Source organism: Drosophila novamexicana, unplaced genomic scaffold (assembly GCF_003285875.2).
Source record: "Drosophila novamexicana strain 15010-1031.04,08,12 unplaced genomic scaffold, DnovRS2.1 tig00002146-arrow-arrow-pilon, whole genome shotgun sequence".
Classification (NCBI taxonomy): Eukaryota; Metazoa; Arthropoda; class Insecta; order Diptera; family Drosophilidae; genus Drosophila; species Drosophila novamexicana.
In genome coordinates, this window is record NW_020824948.1 from 128,249 (window position 1) to 146,658 (window position 18,410).

Consider the following 18,410-nt stretch of genomic DNA (forward strand, 5'->3'; position numbering starts at 1 on the left):
AAATGCTACAAAAGATGTTTTATATTTATATTAAATGACAAAAAAATTGGCTGGCGAAAAAATTGCTAAAAAAAAATTGTAAATTAAAAAATAATATATATATATATATATATATATATATATAGGCATATAATAATTTGAAATAATTATTATTATTTTAATATGGGCGAAAAATGTTTAGAAAATAATTATCATAAAATATGTGTGTATATATATATATATATATTGATATATATATCATTAATAATTATTTGCCTTATTATAATTATTATTGTTGCATTTGTTTATTGTTGTTGTTGTTGTTGTTGTGCTTGTTGTTGCTGGCATTTGTTTACTAGGCGTAAATTATTTATGTACTTTTGTTTTTGTTTATTATTCAAATTGTTTATAAATTTTATAAACTGCTTAATCAATGATCACAACTCTTAGCATAAATATTCATCGCAGCGTGGCATTCGCATCATAAATATATATATATATAGATATATATAATATTAATATCTATATATCTAGTAGTATAATGTGTGTGTGTGTGTTTTTCGAAAATAAAATATATGCATATAAATTGTTGTATAAAAAAAATGCTTGCACTTTGTTGTTGTTGTTGTTGTTGTTGTTGTCTTTGAAACATTTGTCAACTTGTGTCTTTTCTGCGTTGTCTTTTATCGTTATTATCTCTAGAGTTCCAGTTACGCTTTCTATAGTTTAACCGTTATAATTCTTCATGATTGTCCTTGGCTTCAAAAAACAGCTGCCTGTGCTGCGGCTTGAGGGGGAGGGTGGCAGTTGTGGGCGTGCATTGTTTGTGGGTGTGTCGTTTTGTTGTATCAGTTTTTTATATATATATATATATATTCCATTTAGCTCTTCTTCTGCGGGTTTTCAGGTGTTTTGCAATCGGTCAAAACATGTGAAACACAAGCGCTTGGCATTGCAATTCGTTGATATGTCTTAAATATTGGCCACGCCCTCTTTAATAAATCATCCTTCATTTGGCGGCGTGCAACTGCAACGAAAAGAGGCAAAACAAACGAAAAACAATAAAAATATATAGAATGAGTAAAACACATTTTCAGCGCAATAATTGCAAGAGCAGCTGTGCCACTCATGACTCTTCTGCTGAAGCGAAAAGATCTGGCGGCAAAAGATAAACAATTGTGCGTCCGGAAAAAAAAAACCTAATTAATCAATTTGAAAAACACTTGAACAAAAAAACAACAAAGTATTTGTCCTGACTCACAGACCGATTGCTGAGCAAGGCGCAGCTGTTAGCGCGTCGAGCTGGCATGCGAAAAGTCGCCAGTTCAACATTTGTATATAGTTGATCGAATCTAGTAAGAGAGTATTATAGAGGGTATATTATATCCGACCCTATAAAGTATATATATATTAAATTAAATATTAAAACAAGTCAGAGGTTCTAGTCGGGAGCTCCCGACTAGGGGATACCCTGAACCCTCTTCTTCCAACATCAAATGCATATATATATTCTATTTTAGAAGCTAAATGTCAAGTTTGGTGACTCTAGCTCTTATTATTTACCAAAATTGCCCAAAAAACAGGATATCGATATCGATTTTTATCGATTGCTTGGAAACGGAGTAAGTTATCGATTATCGGAAACAAACTCGAGCTGCGCGGGAACAAGGAGCATCTACATCTAAAATTTCTAGCTCTTATAGGTACTGGACGGAAGGACGGACAGACGGACGGCCATGGCTAGATCGACTCGGCTATTGATGCTGATCAAGAATATATATACTTTATGGGGTCGGAGTTGCTTCCTTCTGCCTGTTACATACATTTGGCTTTCGCACAAGTACAATATACCCATTTTTAATGGGTTTAGGGTATACAAAATGACAATATACGATATATATGAAAGTCTCTTAGATATTAAAATGGAATTCCATTAATATAAAGTTAATTTCTCGAGTATTGCAAAAAAAAAAAAAATTCCTTCACTTTGAGATAAATTTATATATTTTATATAATTATATAAAATATACAAAATTGTTTTTTTTTTGTGCACAGAAAAAAAAAGGAAGCAAAATCAATCAAAAGCAGACATCGTAAATTTTTAAACGAGTTGAACTAATGTTAGTTCTAATATATATCTATTTTTTTTGGTGGAGTTCTACAATTTGAACAAGCTAAGTTCTTGCTGTTCTTCTTCTTTTGCTCGTGGCATACGTATACGTAATATGTGGACGATTATTAATGGCAATTATGTGTGGCAATGCCTGTGATCTTTTGCAGCTATTGCTGGGCTGGCTTGAAGCTAATTGAAAGTAATTAATACAATTAAAAAGCAACAACAAAGAAAAAGCGAAAACAACAAAATGAGAGTCTGCGTTTGTGCAAATGAATACATTTCTGAATACATTTGTGCGTGCAACAACAACAACAACAACAACAACAACAACAACAACAACATCTATTGAGTCTCTGTTTGTGCTTTTCATGAACGTTTTCATTTTCGTTTTTCGCGTGTCAAATAAATTTTCTGAAGGCTGCCTCCATTTCTCATTCATAGAACAAAGTGAATACTCGCACGAGTACAATGAATACATTCAAACAATTCTCACATGCCTAAGCTCGCTGCCCTGATAGGGGAGTGTGGGAGGGGGGAAGCTCCATTCATTGATACCTCAAATTGACGGTCAGAGTTTATGTCAATGTATGTGATCATCATGACTCTGTCGACTGGAACTGAGGCTGGGTTCGGATCTTGGACTGGGGCTGGGGCGAATTCATGGAATCCACACGAATTATCTGCTTTTTTTTTCCTGCCTTTCCCCATAGTACACCCTATTGAAGCATTTAGAAACCTTCCGAGAGTTACATTTCGCATAAAGTCTTTTCATAAGATAACCAGATCTTACGTACACCTGCACACAACCTATCCGAACTCGGGAATTATACGAGTTAGTTGTATGAAATTTGGTACTTAGCTTTTAGTTGGCAAATTGTGTAAAATTTCATAAGAAATCTAGATTTTATTACACAGCCAGGCATGCAAATTGCAAATTGCAAACCTATCCGAACTCGGGAACTATAGGAGTTAGTTGCATGAAATTTGGTATGCAACTTTTTGTTGGCAAATTGGTTTAAATTTGATAAAAGATCCAAAATTGGTCAGACGCAAAAATCGTATTTTAACAAACTATCTGAACTCGGGAATTGTAAAAGCTAGTTGTATAACATTTGAAAAAAGGTTGCTTAAGCATTTATAACTTAACAGAAACGAGTCGGATGCTTTTAATGCCTTTTCGTGAGCCTGCATGACGTGCTAACTGACATGTCAGCAGTGTTGTCTTGCAGCAATGCTATTTAACTGCTCTACAGGGTAGCTGTTAGTCGCTAACTCGGCTCGAATGCATTTCAAGTGTTCATTTATGTGTTTCGCTTGCATTAATTGTTAATAACAAGCCTGTGTGTGTGTGTGTGTGTGTGTGCGATTGCTGAACTGCGATCGTGCGACGTGGAAAATGTGCGCTAATTACAACACTTTATCACTTATCACCATCAAGACATCAGCATCTCTTTTGTTGTTGTCGTTTTTTTTTTTTTTAGTTTTGCCGTCTTATCAACGAGGCCGGATTGCTATTTAGGGTGCCTGTCGTTTGGCTGCGAGGAAGGGGTTGGGGAACTGTTGATAAGATAAGGCGTGTCGCTCTGGCGGACGGAAGAAGCCAAATATATGTTGCCTAACTTCTAATTGGCATTGTATGTACGCACAGGGCAAAACCAACAAACCAGACCGAAGACACGGGACAAGGGGCGGGCCGGGGCGGGGCGGGGAAAGAATAAGACATACGACATGGTAAACATGCAGACACTTGAGCAACTGCTTCCAATGTCTGATTAGAGAAATATACCAAATTGAAAGCTTTAGTAGTTCTTTTTCCAAGATAAAATAGTTTAGTAGAAAGAATAAGAGTAGTTAAGAGGGATATGTACAGATTTATATGGATGTGTCTAGATCTTTCTTTGACATCAAATTATTTTGCTCTTGTATGCAAGAGAACACATACCAAGTTTCATAACTCTAGCTCTTATAGTGCCCGAGTTCTTTGAGGTCAAAAAACATGTATCTGCATTTGTATACGCCATATACGAACTTTTACTACACTGGCTTTAACATTTTTTAAGTATGGGCAGCTAATAAACAAAGTTGACAAAAATGCATGAATATTTATGTAGAAGGTTTTATGAAAAATCTGCATGACGTTGACTTAAATATAATTTAATTTGCTAACAGGGTATACAGCTAGTCGCCCCTTCAAGAAACTTCCATAGAATATGTCGCTCTGTGTCGCATCACGCGCCTATCTCTTAATATGTTTCTCTTAATTATGGAACGAACTTCTTCGGGGCAGTTGCGCCCTCGCAATTGCCCTGAACTTGCGGCAGCCGGCTGCCCCCTCCCCCCTCCCGCTGCTGAGCCCCTCATCTATGCCATTGGCTGGTCAAACCAGTTCGCATGCAGATTCAGCAGCTTTCAGCAATCAACTAAAAACAAAAGAGAAAACTAAACGAAAAAAAAAAAGACTTAAAGTGTGGAATGTAGTTTGATGAGTAAGCGAGACGGGTATACAGTGGCTCTCCAGTTGCGCATGCGTGTCGCAGTCTGTGCGGGCATCTCGCTTGCGCAAGTGCGCACAAGCGAGGCGAACGCCGACTTGAGCTGCTTGCGTTACGCTTAAATGAGCGCGTAAGACCAGCAGTGCGTGCGCGTGTGCGTGTGCGCTCGCTCTCTCTCTCTCACTCTCCCCGCTGTTAAAGATAAAGAGCACGAGCGCTCTTAAAGTTTAAGCTGTCGTTAAAAGCGCGTGGCTTATCTTTGCTTAGATTTGGAATATTTATTTGTGTATTTGTCGTTTATTGATATTGTTGTTGTTCGTGGCGCAACTGAAGTTGTTTTTGTTTTTATATATAGCCTGTTTTAAAAAATATTGACAATAATAATTACAACTAAAAATTAATGTATATATATATATCGAGCATACAAATTATACAGATCAAAAAAAAAAAAAAAAAAAAAAGAAAAGGAAGGGGTATCATAATTAAGAACTAATGTTTACTAAGAACTAAGGCTAAATGTCTTTTGCATGCCAGACGCTGTCTCACTCTAACGCCTAACTCTTATGCGTGCGCTCTCTGTAAGAGATTTACAGTTCGTAAGCTAAGAACGTATGTGCGTGGTATGTATGTGTGTGTGTGTGTGTGTGTAACTACTGCTAGTACAAATGTTGTCTGTCTGTGCGTGTGTGTGTGTAATGGGAAAGGGAAATTGGGGTTTTAAGCTCAACTTACGGCCGCTGGCACGCTGCCTGGCCTAGCACAGGGTGGCCCAGGTGCCGACTCCGACTCCAGCTCCGACTCCAACTCCAACTCCGACTCCGACTCCGATTCCGACTTAGGCCTCGAACGGCTGCTTCTGCGGACTTTGACCGTCGCCGCCCATTTCGCGATAGAGATCCCCTATCACCTCCTTGTAGATCAATGGATCGATATTCTTGCCCAGCTGATAGAGCAGGAACCAATCGCCAATGTTGCACCTGTTGGCCACCTTCTCGACCTCCTCGCTCTCGGCCAGACGGGAACGGGCGCGCAGCAACAGATGACGCAGCTTGGGTCCAACCACAACGGCAATGCGATACACCAGCGATATGCCGGACAAGATGCTCAAAATGATGAACCAGAACCAGAGGAACACATAGATCTTCTCGTTCACAATGTTCAGCGGCAGCACGCACAAGCCGTCGAACTTCTGTACGCTGCCCGACGGACCATATTTGTGGAAGGTGCATTTGGTTACCTTGGGAAAGACCTTTGCCATGGGATCGATGCGATCGTCCGGCTCCATTTCGGTAAACTTGAGCACATCGCTGCCGTACGTGCTGAACTCGCCATCCAGGAAGAAGTCCACGAAATAGATTTGCCCGATGACATTCACAAAGTTGAGAGCCTCGCACACAAAGAACCGGAACGCATAGAAATTGTGACGATTCAGATTGCCCATAAAATAATCGACCAAAATCTTCTTGCGATCGTTTTTGCAGTCATCATTCACAATGGGACTATTGAGATCCATCACCAGCATCTTGAGGCGTCCGCCCTCCCACGACTTCCACAGGTAGCGCGGCACATAGAACAGTATCGCCTGGAAGAACAGCACAAAGCACACCCACTGATAGTACTTGTGGTACTTGACCTTATCCTCGCCATCCACATGGGAGCCAACGCCCGGCTGCACCACATCGCGTCCGGTGACGCCCGTCAAGCGTTCCGGCACCGTAAACGTTGAATAGATCCAGCAATAGGTGTCCATAACGCCCAGCGGTATCTCGTCCACGATGCAATCGATCGGATCGCCAATATATTGACGCGAGGTGACCAGCAAAGAGAAGGCGATCAGGATGATGACCGTCGCCTTGTAGTGCATGCGGAAGACATTGTTATCGATGCACACCTGATCGATTTTCAGTAGGCCCTTGACGGAGCCGAATACATCAAACATTTTGCGGCTGTTTGATTGATTGACTGACTGCTGATTGAGTTGTGTTTAGTTTCGTTTCGTTTGATTTGTGTCTTTTCGTTTTGATTGATGAACTGTTCGTTTGATTGACTGACTGATTGATTGACTGATTGATTGATTGATTGTTGTGTATAGTTTGTTTTTTATTGCTGCGCTTCACACGTCACTTGTCCAACATAACGCTTGAGTTTCTGGCTCGAGAATGCACCAGGGCATATGCACACATCTGGCTGGCCGTAATGAGCCGTAACTGTTTCGTGGAGGCTCAACTCGCCGCTGCTCCGTGCTGAACTGATCTGAACGAATTCCCTCGAGTGTATTTGAGTCGACGCTCTCTGCAGCACACACACACACACACACGCGCACGCACGCACGCAAACAAACAAACAAAAAAAAGAAACGAATTGAAGAAGAAGAAGCAGCAGCAGCAGCAGAACGTGCTACAACAACAACGGGCACAACAACAACAACGGGCTTGAGCTTGAGCGTCGTGCAACGTGTGTGCGTGTGTTGTTCTGTTGTATGTTGGCCGAAAAAAAAAAAAATTACAAATCAAATAAATAAATAAATAACACTGGCGGCAATTGTTGTTGTATTTGTATTTCGTTCTGTATTTGAAACGCCGTCGCAGCAGCGGGCAGTAAGCGCACTCTTCGAATAGAAAATTCAAACTGAGCCCAAAACTTTAGAGTAACGGGCGCCGAGAGAGAGAGCGCACACAGCCCAAACGTGTACAGTGCCAGAGAGCGTGCGAGAGCAGGCAAGCTGGTCTCTTGCGCTTGAGTCGTTTGCCAACAACTGTGTGAGTGAGTGAGCGCACGAGCGCGCGCCTGAGTGAGAGTGATAGAGAGCGCGCGCGTTGTTCAGGTAAATGTTGTTGCTTGGGGTGGATCTTGTTGAGCGCGCGCCTTGAGTGCACACACACACTCACACACACAGGCACAGGCAAACACGCGCGCGCAATCACACAGCAGCAGCACTCACGCACACACATAAACACGCGCTCTGCCTTTGTCTCTGCAGTCAGACCTGTTTTTCTATGCTGCGGCTGCTGCTGCTGCTGCTGCTGCTGAGAGAGCGCAACATAAACATGATTTAGTGGAAGCTGAGACACACACACACACAAGCACAAGCACATAGCCAAGCCATGTTGGGGGGTTAGTTAAGGCAGCAGCGGGGTCAAGTGGCATTTGTCTGCTTGTAGTGGGTAGAAGCGGGGGCATGCCATGACTCAGTTGATGCCACTGCCAAATGTCGCCATTTTCTTAGCCCAGCTTGGACTTGCAACTCCGTCTGCCCGTGTGTGTGTGTGTGTGTGTGTGTGTGTAAACATGGCAATTGCTGTTGAAATGCATTTGCAGTTTTGGACTGCCAGCTGCACATCTGGCAAACGCATTTCAAACATATATGTATGTATATACCTGCCCAAAGATCAGCTAATAGGGTATTTACATTTGCCACCGAAAACTGTCAGCGGCAACTGCAGCTGACATATGCTGTTGCATTCGCATGCGGCAAAGCCCGATTTATTTGACAATTCAAATTAAAGCTAGCTGTATTCCATTTAGCTATAGAATTTCGTTCAGCTGTTCTCAGCAATTGCTCTTTCCAATAAATATCTGTCGCTAAATAACCCAAATCAAATTCCCGAACCGAAAACAAATAAACAGCAAGCAGTCTGGCAACGCAATTTGCTAACTTGCCTATTTAATTGTTGCTAAGCTGAGCTTTTAGCTGGGGACACGCAGCATGCTTTGGTGGCATAAGTGGCTTTCAAGCAGTCTGGCAACCCTGAGTTGCTGTTGTTCTAGCCTAGATAAAGCTTTAAAGTGGCCGCCTTAAATTGGGACGCACATATCCATAGCTTCTTAATAAAAAATATGCACTTTTAAGCCTTCTGGCAACCTTGTGCAGCTTTAAATTCGCCAGGATATTGCGCACATATTATAACTTTAAACACGCTGGCAACCTTATGCTGCTCAAAAGTGGGGGCACGTTTCAATTTACCGCAGTCCAAAAGCTCTAACTGAGAGCTGATCTGGCAACCTTGAATGTGATACTAAGCAAAGCAGTTCTGTTTTAAGGCTATTTTTTCGAGCCAGTTGACAGTTGTCTGCGTTTAGAAATAAAAATGGCACTTGTAGACAGTCTGGCAACGCTATGGAGCAAGAAATTACAGCTAATGCTCGTTAGGCCTTTAAGTTATGCAAATTTCAGTCTAACAACAGTCTGGCAACGCCGCAGCGCTAACTGCACCCAGCGTCAGGCTGGCCGAAAAGCAACAAAATGCAACTGCATCGCATGCCTCATAAGTGCCTCTGTATGTGTGTGTGTACAGGTATGCATGCAAGCGAGTGCCTGTGTGTGTGTGTGAAGACGAGGGCGAAGACGAAGAGTTCTCGGAACTCGTCAATTGAGTGAAATAAAGCAGAGCCCAGCTCCACTGGACTGCACAATGCACAAAGAAACAAGTTACGGACAGACACAGATACATATCTCTCTCTCTCTCTCGCTCTCGCTCCCCCCCTCTCTCTGTATGTGTGCGTGTGCTTAAGCTACAAAGAAGAAGCAGACGCAGACACACAGAAATGTGTGTTTTTTTTCTTTTTCGGGTTTTGGTATTTATATTTTATTATCGGCAACTGCTTTCACTGCATGATGTTTGCCTTCAAATTGTTATTTACCTGACGCGTCTCCCTGATAATGTGCAGTAATTACAAAACCGACAGACCTTTCCCTTACCTGCCGAGCTGACCAACTACCTGTGTGTGTGTATCTTTTACCTTTCGTTATGCTTTCAATCTATGCCATCGTTAGATACATTTAAGCGCTCAATCAATGGATTTTCCAGCTCGCCAGATACATTTTACCACTCAACACACACACACACACACACACACCTGTGGTATATAGCTGCCATGTGGATGTGGATTCGAACCGGCCGACTACCTGTTACACTCGTTTTCCGTGTCTTCTGTTAAGGTGCGAGCAGCCTTTAATCATCGGATTGTTTAGCCTGAACGTCGCTTGACCATAATTTATGGTCTCTACGAGCCGTATTACCTTAGCTTATACTATCTTAATTATAAATTAAATGCCCTTTCTCTCTCTCTCTCTCTCTCGCTCAATTGTACAAATCTTATCTATCGTAACCCCCGCTAGAAGTACTCTTTACAACCTCAGACCTAACACGCTTGCGGCTCTCAAGTGCCCCCATATCGAATCAGATCCGTTGTGTTTTATGGCCCAAATGCCAAATACAAAATATATATGCATATATACATATGTATTTACAAGCGATTTTCATAAAATGATTAAAATAAATAAAATGCCAGCTATTAAATCCCAGCGGAGCTTGAATAATTTTTACTATATATAACAATTATCGGACTCAAGAAACATAATTGCGAGAAACCCAAGCATATCAAATGGTATTTAAAAAGTAAATTCCAGTTGAAATTGTTCAAGCATAATAAAGAACCGAATTCTGGTATACACTTTAAGTATAGGGCAAAAATCCCAGGCTTATGTTCATATGGTAATTGATTCCCCTCTTTTTATACCCTGAACCGCATTTAAAGTGGGTATAAGGGTGCGTAAGCCAAATGTATGTAACAGGCAGAAGGAAGCAACTCCGACCCCATAAAGTATATATATTCTTGATCAGCATCAATAGCCGAGTCGATCTAGCCATGTCCGTCCGTCCGTCCGTCCGTCCGTCCGTCCGTCCGTCCGTCCGTCTGTATGAAGGATCTCAGAACTGATAAGAGCTAGAGACTTGAATGTAGGTGCTCCTAGTTCCCGCGCAGATCGAGTTTGTTTCCGATAATCGATAACTTACTCCGTTACCAAGCAATCGATACAAATCGATATCGATATCCTGTTTTTTGGGGAATTTTGGTAAATAATAAGAGCTAGAGTCACCAAACTTGACATATAGCTTCTTAAATAGAATATATATATGATATAGGACTTTTCTTCACGGTTTTCCCTCCAGATTAATCTGGCATTCAAATCTGAACCCCGATTTTTTAGTCGAAATTCATGTCCAAATCTTACCCCAAGATTCGTATATAGACACGGGTCAAAAATTACCACCCCCATAACTCGGTCAAATTTCATCCGATTTTCACGAAGTTTGGCTTTTTCTTCACGGTTTTCCCTCTAGATTAATCTGGCATTCAAATCTGAACACCGATTTTTTAGTCGAAATTCATGTCCAAATCTTACCCCAAGATTCGTATATAGACATGGGTCAAAAATGACCACCCCCATAACTCGGTCAAATCTCATCCGATTTTCACGAAGTTTGGCTTTTTCTTCACGGTTTTCCCTCTAGATCAATCTGGCATTCAAATCTGAACACCGATTTTTTAGTCGAAATTCATGTCCAAATCTTACCCCAAGATTCGTATATAGACATGGGTCAAAAATGACCACCCCCATAACTCGGTCAAATCTCATCCGATTTTCACGAAGTTTGGCTTTTTCTTCACGGTTTTCCCTCTAGATCAATCTGGCATTCAAATCTCGACACCGATTTTTTAGTCGAAATTCATGTCCAAATCTTACCCCAAGATTCGCATATAGACATGGGTCAAAAATGACCACCCCCATAACTCGGTCAAATCTCATCCGATTTTCACGAAGTTTGGCTTTTTCTTTATGGTTTTCCCTCTAGATTAATCTGGCATTCAAATCTCGACACCGATTTTTTAGTCGAAATTCATGTCCAAATCTTACCCCAAGATTCGTATATAGACATGGGTCAAAATTTACTACCCCCATAACTCGGCCAAATCTCATCCGATTTTCACGAAGTTTGGCTTTTTCTTCACGGTTTTCCCTCTAGATTAATCTGGCATTCAAATCTGAACACCGACTTTTTAGTCGAAATTCATGTCCAAATCTTACCCCAAGATTCGTATATAGACATGGGTCAAAAATGACCACCCCCATAACTCGGTCAAATCTCATCCGATTTTCACGAAGTTTGGCTTTTTCTCTATGGTTTTCACTCTAGATTAATCTGGCATTCAAATCTCGACACCGATTTTTTAGTCGAAATTCATGTCCAAATCTTACCCCAAGATTCGTATATAGACATGGGTCAAAAATGACCTCCCCCATAACTCGGTCAAATCTCATCCGACTTTCACGAAGTTTGGCTTTTTCTTCACGGTTTTCCCTCTAGATTAATCTGGCATTCAAATCTGAACACCGATTTTTTAGTCGAAATTCATGTCCAAATCTTACCCCAAGATTCGTATATAGACATGGGTCAAAAATGACCACCCCCATAACTCGGTCAAATCTCATCCGATTTTCACGAAGTTTGGCTTTTTCTCTATGGTTTTCACTCTAGATTAATCTGGCATTCAAATCTCGACACCGATTTTTTAGTCGAAATTCATGTCCAAATCTTACCCCAAGATTCGTATATAGACATGGGTCAAAAATGACCTCCCCCATAACTCGGTCAAATCTCATGCGACTTTCACGAAGTTTGGCTTTTTCTTCACGGTTTTCCCTCTAGATTAATCTGGCATTCAAATCTAAACACCGATTTTTTAGTCGAAATTCATGTCCAAATCTTACCCCAAGATTCGTATATAGACATGGGTCAAAAATGACCTCCCCCATAACTCGGCCAAATCTCATCCGATTTTCACGAAGTTTGGCTTTTTCTTCACGGTTTTCCCTCTAGATTAATCTGGCATTCAAATCTGAACACCGATTTTTTAGTCGAAATTCATGTCCAAATCTTACCCCAAGATTCGTATATAGACATGGGTCAAAAATGACCACCCCCATAACTCGGTCAAATCTCATCCGATTTTCACGAAGTTTGGCTTTTTCTCTATGGTTTTCACTCTAGATTAATCTGGCATTCAAATCTCGACACCGATTTTTTAGTCGAAATTCATGTCCAAATCTTACCCCAAGATTCGTATATAGACATGGGTCAAAAATGACCTCCCCCATAACTCGGTCAAATCTCATCCGACTTTCACGAAGTTTGGCTTTTTCTTCACGGTTTTCCCTCTAGATTAATCTGGCATTCAAATCTAAACACCGATTTTTTAGTCGAAATTCATGTCCAAATCTTACCCCAAGATTCGTATATAGACATGGGTCAAAAATGACCTCCCCCATAACTCGGCCAAATCTCATCCGATTTTCACGAAGTTTGGCTTTTTCTTCACGGTTTTCCCTCTAGATTAATCTGGCATTCAAATCTGAACACCGATTTTTTAGTCGAAATTCATGTCCAAATCTTACCCCAAGATTCGTATATAGACATGGGTCAAAATGTACTACCCCCATAACTCGGCCAAATCTCATCCGATTTTCACGAAGTTTGGCTTTTTCTTCACGGTTTTCCCTCTAGATTAATCTGGCATTCAAATCTCGACACCGATTTTTTAGTCGAAATTCATCTCCAAATCTTACCCTAAGATTCGTATATAGACATGGGTCAAAAATGACCTCCCCCATAACTCGGTCAAATCTCATCCGATTTTCACGAAGTTTGGCTTTTTCTTCACGGTTTTCCCTCTAGATTAATCTGGCATTCAAATCTGAACACCGATTTTTTAGTCGAAATTCATGTCCAAATCTTACCCCAAGATTCGTATATAGACATGGGTCAAAAATGACCTCACCCATAACTCGGTCAAATCTCATCCGATTTTCACGAAGTTTGGTTTTCCCTCTAGATTAATCTGGCACTCAAATCTCGACACCGATTTTTTAGTCGAAATTCATGTCCAAATCTTACCCCAAGATTCGTATATAGACTTGGGTCAAAAATGACCTCCCCCATAACTCGGTCAAATCTCATCCGATTTTCACGAAGTTTGGCTTTTTCTCTATGGTTTTCACTCTAGATTAATCTGGCATTCAAATCTCGACACCGATTTTTTAGTCGAAATTCATGTCCAAATCTTACCCCAAGATTCGTATATAGACATGGGTCAAAAATGACCTCCCCCATAACTCGGTCAAATCTCATCCGATTTTCACGAAGTTTGGCTTTTTCTTCACGGTTTTCCCTCTAGATTAATCTGGCATTCAAATCTCGGCCAAATCTCATCCGATTTTCACGAAGTTTGGCTTTTTCTTCACGGTTTTCCCTCTAGATTAATCTGGCATTCAAATCTAAACACCGATTTTTTAGTCGAAATTCATGTCCAAATCTTACCCCAAGATTCGTATATAGACATGGGTCAAAAATGACCTCCCCCATAACTCGGTCAAATCTCATCCGACTTTCACGAAGTTTGGCTTTTTCTTCACGGTTTTCCCTCTAGATTAATCTGGCATTCAAATCTAAACACCGATTTTTTAGTCGAAATTCATGTCCAAATCTTACCCCAAGATTCGTATATAGACATGGGTCAAAAATGACCACCCCCATAACTCGGCCAAATCTCATCTGATTTTCACGAAGTTTGGCTTTTTCTTCATGGTTTTCCCTCTAGATTAATCTGGCATTTAAATCTCGACACCGAATTTTTAGTCGAAATTCATGTCCAAATCTTACCCCAAGATTCGTATAAAGACATGGGTCAAAAATGACCTCACCCATAACTCGGTCAAATCTCATCCGATTTTCACGAAGTTTGGTTTTCCCTCTAGATTAATCTGGCACTCAAATCTCGACACCGATTTTTTAGTCGAAATTCATGTCCAAATCTTACCCCAAGATTCGTATATAGACTTGGGTCAAAAATGACCTCCCCCATAACTCGGTCAAATCTCATCCGATTTTCACGAAGTTTGGCTTTTTCTCTATGGTTTTCACTCTAGATTAATCTGGCATTCAAATCTCGACACCGATTTTTTAGTCGAAATTCATGTCCAAATCTTACCCCAAGATTCGTATATAGACATGGGTCAAAAATGACCTCCCCCATAACTCGGTCAAATCTCATCCGATTTTCACGAAGTTTGGCTTTTTCTTCACGGTTTTCCCTCTAGATTAATCTGGCATTCAAATCTGAACACCGATTTTTTAGTCGAAATTCATGTCCAAATCTTACCCCAAGATTCGTATATAGACATGGGTCAAAATTTACTACCCCCATAACTCGGCCAAATCTCATCCGATTTTCACGAAGTTTGGCTTTTTCTTCACGGTTTTCCCTCTAGATTAATCTGGCATTCAAATCTCGGCCAAATCTCATCCGATTTTCACGAAGTTTGGCTTTTTCTTCACGGTTTTCCCTCTAGATTAATCTGGCATTCAAATCTCGACACCGATTTTTTAGTCGAAATTCATGTCCAAATCTTACCCCAAGATTCGTATATAGACATGGGTCAAAATTTACCACCCACATTACTCGGTCAAATCTCATCCGATTTTCACGAAGTTTGGCTTTTTCTTTATGGCTTTCCCTCTAGATTAATCTGGCATTCAAATCTCGACACCGATTTTTTAGTCGAAATTCATGTCCAAATCTTACCCTAAGATTCGTATATAGACATGGGTCAAAAATGACCTCCCCCATAACTCGGTCAAATCTCATCCGATTTTCACGAAGTTTGGCTTTTTCTTTATGGTTTTCCCTCTAGATTAATCTGGCATTCAAATCTCGACACCGATTTTTTAGTCGAAATTCATGTCCAAATCTTACCCCAAGATTCGTATATAGACATGGGTCAAAATTTACTACCCCCATAACTCGGTCAAATCTCATCCGATTTTCACGAAGTTTGGCTTTTTCTTCACGGTTTTCCCTCTAGATTAATCTGGCATTCAAATCTCGACACCGATTTTTTAGTCGAAATTCATGTCCAAATCTTACCCTAAGATTCGTATATAGACATGGGTCAAAAATGACCTCCCCCATAACTCGGTCAAATCTCATCCGATTTTCACGAAGTTTGGCTTTTTCTTTATGGTTTTCCCTCTAGATTAATCTGGCATTCAAATCTCGACACCGATTTTTTAGTCGAAATTCATGTCCAAATCTTACCCCAAGATTCGTATATAGACATGGGTCAAAATTTACCACCCACATTACTCGGCCAAATCTCATCCGATTTTCACGAAGTTTGGCTTTTTCTTCATGGTTTTCCCTCTAGATTAATCTGGCATTCAAATCTCGACACCGATTTTTTAGTCGAAATTCATGTCCAAATCTTACCCTAAGATTCGTATATAGACATGGGTCAAAAATGACCTCCCCCATAACTCGGTCAAATCTCATCCGATTTTCACGAAGTTTGGCTTTTTCTTTATGGTTTTCCCTCTAGATTAATCTGGCATTCAAATCTCGACACCGATTTTTTAGTCGAAATTCATGTCCAAATCTTACCCCAAGATTCGTATATAGACATGGGTCAAAAATGACCTCCCCCATAACTCGGTCAAATCTCATCCGATTTTCACGAAGTTTGGCTTTTTCTTCACGGTTTTCCCTCTAGATTAATCTGGCATTCAAATCTCGACACCGATTTTTTAGTCGAAATTCATGTCCAAATCTTACCCCAAGATTCGTATATAGACATGGGTCAAAATTTACCACCCACATTACTCGGTCAAATCTCATCCGATTTTCACGAAGTTTGGCTTTTTCTTTATGGCTTTCCCTCTAGATTAATCTGGCATTCAAATCTCGACACCGATTTTTTAGTCGAAATTCATGTCCAAATCTTACCCTAAGATTCGTATATAGACATGGGTCAAAAATGACCTCCCCCATAACTCGGTCAAATCTCATCCGATTTTCACGAAGTTTGGCTTTTTCTTTATGGTTTTCCCTCTAGATTAATCTGGCATTCAAATCTCGACACCGATTTTTTAGTCGAAATTCATGTCCAAATCTTACCCCAAGATTCGTATATAGACATGGGTCAAAATTTACCACCCACATTACTCGGTCAAATCTCATCCGATTTTCACGAAGTTTGGCTTTTTCTTCATGGTTTTCCCTCTAGATTAATCTGGCATTCAAATCTGAACACCTATTTTTAGTCGAAATTCATGTCCAAATCTTACCCCAAGATACGTATATAGACATGGGTCAAAATTTACCACCCCCATTACTCGGCCAAATCTCATCCGATTTTCACGAAGTTTGGCTTTTTCTTCATGGTTTTCCCTCTAGATTAATCTGGCATTCAAATCTCGACACCGATTTTTTAGTCGAAATTCATGTCCAAATCTTACCCCAAGATTCGTATATAGACATGGGTCAAAATTTACCACCCACATTACTCGGCCAAATCTCATCCGATTTTCACGAAGTTTGGCTTTTTCTTCACGGTTTTCCCTCTAGATTAATCTGGCATTCAAATCTCGACACCGATTTTTTAGTCGAAATTCATGTCCAAATCTTACCCTAAGATTCGTATATAGACATGGGTCAAAAATGACCTCCCCCATAACTCGGTCAAATCTCATCCGATTTTCACGAAGTTTGGCTTTTTCTTTATGGTTTTCCCTCTAGATTAATCTGGCATTCAAATCTCGACACCGATTTTTTAGTCGAAATTCATGTCCAAATCTTACCCCAAGATTCGTATATAGACATGGGTCAAAAATGACCTCCCCCATAACTCGGTCAAATCTCATCCGATTTTCACGAAGTTTGGCTTTTTCTTCACGGTTTTCCCTCTAGATTAATCTGGCATTCAAATCTGAACACCGATTTTTTAGTCGAAATTCATGTCCAAATCTTACCCCAAGATTCGTAAATAGACATGGGTCAAAATTTACTACCCCCATAACTCGGCCAAATCTCATCCGATTTTCACGAAGTTTGGCTTTTTCTTCACGGTTTTCCCTCTAGATTAATCTGGCATTCAAATCTCGACACCGATTTTTTAGTCGAAATTCATGTCCAAATCTTACCCTAAGATTCGTATATAGACATGGGTCAAAAATGACCTCCCCCATAACTCGGTCAAATCTCATCCGATTTTCACGAAGTTTGGCTTTTTCTTTATGGTTTTCCCTCTAGATTAATCTGGCATTCAAATCTCGACACCGATTTTTTAGTCGAAATTCATGTCCAAATCTTACCCCAAGATTCGTATATAGACATGGGTCAAAATTTACCACCCACATTACTCGGCCAAATCTCATCCGATTTTCACGAAGTTTGGCTTTTTCTTCATGGTTTTCCCTCTAGATTAATCTGGCACTCAAATCTCGACAACGATTTTTTAGTCGAAATTCATGTCCAAATCTTACCCCAAGATTCGTATATAGACTTGGGTCAAAAATGACCTCCCCCATAACTCGGTCAAATCTCATCCGATTTTCACGAAGTTTGGCTTTTTCTTTATGGTTTTCCCTCTAGATTAATCTGGCATTCAAATCTCGACACCGATTTTTTAGTCGAAATTCATGTCCAAATCTTACCCCAAGATTCGTATATAGACATGGGTCAAAAATGACCTCCCCCATAACTCGGTCAAATCTCATCCGATTTTCACGAAGTTTGGCTTTTTCTTTATGGTTTTCCCTCTAGATTAATCTGGCATTCAAATCTCGACACCGATTTTTTAGTCGAAATTCATGTCCAAATCTTACCCCAAGATTCGTATATAGACATGGGTCAAAATTTACCACCCACATTACTCGGTCAAATCTCATCCGATTTTCACGAAGTTTGGCTTTTTCTTCATGGTTTTCCCTCTAGATTAATCTGGCATTCAAATCTGAACACCTATTTTTAGTCGAAATTCATGTCCAAATCTTACCCCAAGATACGTATATAGACATGGGTCAAAATTTACCACCCCCATTACTCGGCCAAATCTCATCCGATTTTCACGAAGTTTGGCTTTTTCTTCATGGTTTTCCCTCTAGATTAATCTGGCATTCAAATCTCGACACCGATTTTTTAGTCGA

At 40.3% G+C, this 18,410-nt stretch overlaps 1 protein-coding gene across 1 annotated transcript; it reads right to left on the reverse strand.

Annotated features, from left to right (window-relative positions):
• Nucleotides 1-564: 564 nt before the first annotated feature.
• Nucleotides 565-6,939, reverse strand: LOC115768986 (innexin inx2). The gene is made up of 2 exons (XM_030713702.1): nucleotides 5,320-6,939; nucleotides 565-1,006 (listed from the first exon to the last, which is right to left on the reverse strand). The coding sequence occupies exon 1, from the start codon at nucleotides 6,524-6,526 to the stop codon at nucleotides 5,423-5,425; it is 1,104 nt and encodes a 367-aa protein (XP_030569562.1). The 5' UTR covers nucleotides 6,527-6,939; the 3' UTR covers nucleotides 565-1,006; nucleotides 5,320-5,422.
• Between the last annotated feature and the right edge of the window lie 11,471 nt (nucleotides 6,940-18,410).

Bases quoted from the DNA above. Each gene is read 5' to 3' on its own strand.
- LOC115768986 (XM_030713702.1), bottom strand. From the start codon at position 6,526: ATGTTTGATGTATTCGGCTCCGTCAAGGGCCTACTGAAAATCGATCAG.